Genomic DNA, 2,712 nt, shown 5'->3' with positions numbered 1-2,712 from the left:
AAATTTTTCAAAAGGTTTCTTCAAATTTTGGATCGTTCTTCTGGGCGGAAACTGTGAAAGTTTTTTTATTCAACCCAGGAAAAAAAAATATTAAATGTCCTTTTTTTTTGATTTTCCTTGTTTTTAAATTGTGGCAAAATCGTTTTGGTTTTTAGTAAAAACCTTCCAGCTTCCTTTGGAAGAAAAAGTCCCCAATGCCCCCGCCACCGAATAGGCAGGTTTGGCAATTAAGATTCCCTTGGAGGGGGTTGTTCCCCGCGCTTTCCCCCCCCCATTTTTCCGTCACGCCAGAGATTTCATACCCTTCGTAAAGTTTGAGCCAGAGAATTCTCAATTTTGTCACAACTTTCGGTTTGGGCAACGCCAACCGGACGGGGGAATTTTGGGCGGATTGTCCACCTGGAACAAATTCGTATGGATGGTATTTTTCAGCATCGTGCCGTCCCAAGTGCCAGCTTGACTTTGAACTTCCAACAGACGATAAGCGGATTAGGCTTCCATGATCGCTTTGCAACAATACAACAAACCTGGACCGAGGGTCGATTCGAACAAAGGGACCAGTTCCAGTTGCGGATAAACGGAAACTGCCCATCGTTCTCGCACTTCGTAACGTTTTTCCTGAATTAAAAAATAAACAGGATATGGATGAAAATATTTTCAAATATAAATAAAGAATAATAATAATAATAATCGATAATCCAACCAAAAATCCACTTTCGACTCCAATCGCCAGTTTGGTAATTTGTTTCGGTGGTGCAGCATCGTCGTCGTCGTTGTCGTCGAGCAGCAACTTCTTTTCGCGTATCAAATTCAAATATCCAACGTGGTCGGTTCGTGCAACGTGCATGACGACGTGGTTCCGACACACGCCCACATGACATACGAGACATATGTACAGGCCGTGTTCGAATTCTGGAGAATCGAAACAAAACACACATTCGTCCTTGTAAATCGTCGATCCACGTTCCGGAGCAACGTACGCAATTTCGTCCATCTTTTGACACTTTTTTCCCAATTATCTGAGAAATAACAAAGCTGTAAACAGTTTGTTTTTTCTTTTTCTGTCCTTGTTGTTCTATATTTTGAAAAATTAGAAATACATAAAATAACATCAACGATCATCGATTAAAAAACAAACCTAAACAATATTTAAAAAAACCTTTAAAATTGAAACAAACAAATGTAATTAAGTAACGACGAATCATAATAATAATAATAATATGCAAGCATGCAAGTATGTACACAACATGTATGTAATATCGATCAATTCGACAGTTCTGAATCAATGAAAAAACCGGCAAATCAATTTGGAATTTTCTTCTTTTAATAATTGCAACAACAATAAATGAAAAAAAAACTGATAGAGTGGGTGCAAACTGAAATTTAATTTTTTCATTGTTCTGCTGCTTTTCTTCTCTTCTGCTCGGATGACGACAGAAACGCAGCAGACTGGTTGCTATTGTTCTTGGTCATTTCTGGAGTATAATAAAAAAATAAATAAAGAAATTAAAAATAAAAGTAAAATAATAATTACAAATGATGAAAGAAGAAGAAGAATAATTAACCAAAGTGTAAAAATTAACCAAATTCAACAAAAAAATTCAATATATGTGTAGTTGTGTGTCATCGACGTCGTCTCTCAATTGCAGTTATCATTTTTTGCAGTCCCTCGAAATTTGATGCCATTTATTGTTGTTGTTGGTGTTGTTGAGACGGGACACGAGAAATTTTACTGAATGTAGCTTGCATGCCTTGGTCACCAGTGGATATTACACACTGGCAGTATCGATGCGATGATGATGATGAGGAGGAGGAGGAGGAGGAGGAAGAGGACAACGACGAAGACGACGACCCCGTTGTTGAAGTTGAAGTCGACATCTTATCCAGCGGAATTGCACTGTCGGGTGTGATCTGCTTGGACGAGCTTCGAGGGATGAGCGTTGCGGTTTCGGATTTGCGCGCCGATCGTCTCGACGCTCGATCGACCGGAAGCGTAAACGACCGTTGCAAAAGGTCACTCGGTACCGCTCGACCGCTGGTTCCCAACAGCGGCAGTGACGTATTCGAATGGGAAGCGACCTGAGATGACGCAAAAGCGGATGTAGATGTGGATGTGGACGTTGATGCTGCTGCTGCTGCTGCTGAAGATGATCCAACGAGACCCTGTGCCGATGCCGGCGTAGTTGGACAACGTCCGACAGCCGAGGTAGTTCTGCACGGAAGGGTGGTGTCTTGTTGTTGTTGTTGGTGGATTACATTGGCCCCACTGCTGCCACGCATGCCGCAATTCAGGCACAATTGTCGCCAAAGCGAAGAACACTTTCGGCCGAACATGCTGAGCAAATCCGGACCGAGTACTTTGGACAACTGGGGATGGGTTTCACAATAGGACGTTGTCAACGGTGACACGTAAATTGGATATCCGATCGGCTGGTCGGCCGACGAGTTGATAATATTGCGCAACACCTGCAAAGCGTAAAAAATAAAGTTGCTGAATAAATAAATTTTATTAAAAAAAAATTACCTGTCGAGCATTTTGAATGGAACCACGTTCAGGATTGCGATTTCGCAGAAAGATCAACTCCTGCTGCTGGCCGGCCCAAAACGCCCGCACGCATTCTCGGTTCAATTTGATCACTCGAAAACTGACGTGACGCTTGTTGAGCATGATAATTTTGAAATCGTCCTGGCCGTCTTCGGACACGTGGCGCA

General features: G+C 42.0%; 2 protein-coding genes across 2 annotated transcripts; both read right to left on the bottom strand.

Annotated features, from left to right (window-relative positions):
• Positions 1–151: 151 nt before the first annotated feature.
• On the bottom strand, positions 152–1,205 carry Tsp_12904 (conserved domain protein). The gene is made up of 3 exons (XM_003370486.1): positions 1,160–1,205; positions 704–1,075; positions 152–618 (listed from the first exon to the last, which is right to left on the bottom strand). Exons 1-3 carry the CDS (start codon positions 1,203–1,205, stop codon positions 152–154), a joined length of 885 nt encoding a protein of 294 aa, XP_003370534.1.
• An 809-nt stretch (positions 1,206–2,014) lies between these two features.
• Tsp_12903 (conserved hypothetical protein) lies at positions 2,015–2,466 on the bottom strand (the record flags this gene model as incomplete). Its single annotated transcript, XM_003370485.1, has 2 exons — positions 2,015–2,079; positions 2,163–2,466. Coding segments are annotated over 2 exons (369 nt in total), but the record flags the coding sequence as incomplete, so codon positions are not given.
• Positions 2,467–2,712: the final 246 nt, after the last annotated feature.

The sequence above is a fragment of the Trichinella spiralis genome (genome assembly GCF_000181795.1).
Source record: "Trichinella spiralis strain ISS 195 chromosome Unknown Scfld677, whole genome shotgun sequence".
NCBI lineage: Eukaryota > Metazoa > Nematoda > Enoplea > Trichinellida > Trichinellidae > Trichinella > Trichinella spiralis.
Note: the sequence above shows the minus strand (reverse complement) of the source record. Positions and strands in the feature narration are given on the sequence as shown.

Coding starts and splice junctions, on each gene's coding strand:
- Tsp_12904 (XM_003370486.1), bottom strand. CDS start 1,205: ATGATTCGTCGTTACTTAATTACATTTGTTTGTTTCAATTTTAAAG. Junction 1,076..1,159: donor TGTTTGTTTCAATTTTAAAG/GTTTTTTTAAAT, acceptor TTCAAAATATAG/AACAACAAGGACAGAAAAAG. Junction 619..703: donor GAGTCGAAAGTGGATTTTTG/GTTGGATTATCG, acceptor TTTTTAATTCAG/GAAAAACGTTACGAAGTGCG.